The sequence below is a fragment of the Micropterus dolomieu genome, linkage group LG01 (assembly GCF_021292245.1).
Source record: "Micropterus dolomieu isolate WLL.071019.BEF.003 ecotype Adirondacks linkage group LG01, ASM2129224v1, whole genome shotgun sequence".
Classification (NCBI taxonomy): domain Eukaryota; kingdom Metazoa; phylum Chordata; class Actinopteri; order Centrarchiformes; family Centrarchidae; genus Micropterus; species Micropterus dolomieu.
This window is the reverse complement of record NC_060150.1, coordinates 47,321,719-47,322,357: the sequence shown is the minus strand read 5'-3', so window position 1 is coordinate 47,322,357 and position 639 is coordinate 47,321,719. Positions and strand designations below refer to the sequence as shown.

The 639-nt window shown below is 42.3% G+C and overlaps 1 protein-coding gene across 1 annotated transcript in view; it reads right to left on the bottom strand.

Annotated features, from left to right (window-relative positions):
- LOC123984692 (amiloride-sensitive amine oxidase [copper-containing]-like) overlaps positions 1 to 331 on the bottom strand; it is a 3,424-nt gene extending 3,093 nt beyond the window's left edge. The window contains exon 1 of the mRNA XM_046071775.1: positions 2 to 331. Coding sequence (XP_045927731.1) covers positions 2 to 331 — 330 coding nt within the window. The remainder of the gene's footprint in view (position 1) is intronic.
- Between the last annotated feature and the right edge of the window lie 308 nt (positions 332 to 639).

Genomic DNA, 639 nt, shown 5'->3' with positions numbered 1-639 from the left:
CAGTGATGTTGGGCCTGGTCTGATTCCCAAACTGGATGATCACACGGGCTTGACGTGGAGGTTTGGCCTGTCCATGGTCTAGAGCTCTCAGGGCTTCATGCTTCCTTGGCAGATGGAGTTCTATCAGTAAGATGATGTTCTTCTTCAGAGTCTTGCTATGAGCGTCGGTGAGCTCCAGCTCTGGAATACCATGCAGGTAGGCCTGGACAGCTTTCAATTCAGGCACAGTGAGGTCGGCAAACATGGAGGCACCGTCACGAGCCCAGTCTCTTGATCTGGAAGCACAACAACCAGCCAAGCAGACCAGCAGCAGCAGACAGAGAAGCCTCATGACTTGAATATAAGGAGGAAAGAGTAATAAGCATGAATTGACAGGAGAAAAACTGGATATGTTGAGTGAATTCATTCAGTGATGTTTCATTTTAGAAAAGAATGAAAATCTTCTAAATCTTGTAATTAATAGTTTTACATAGGGAGTTTCAGAAAGAAAAGCTTTCTACTTATCCCAATTATTTGTAAACTAAAGAATCAAAAAACTATGGATGTCTTTCTACTTGGCTCACCTTTCTTCCTCATATTCTCTTCACAGCTGGATAAACAATTATTCCTTGTTCCTTTGCCTATAGTAATTTTCTCTTT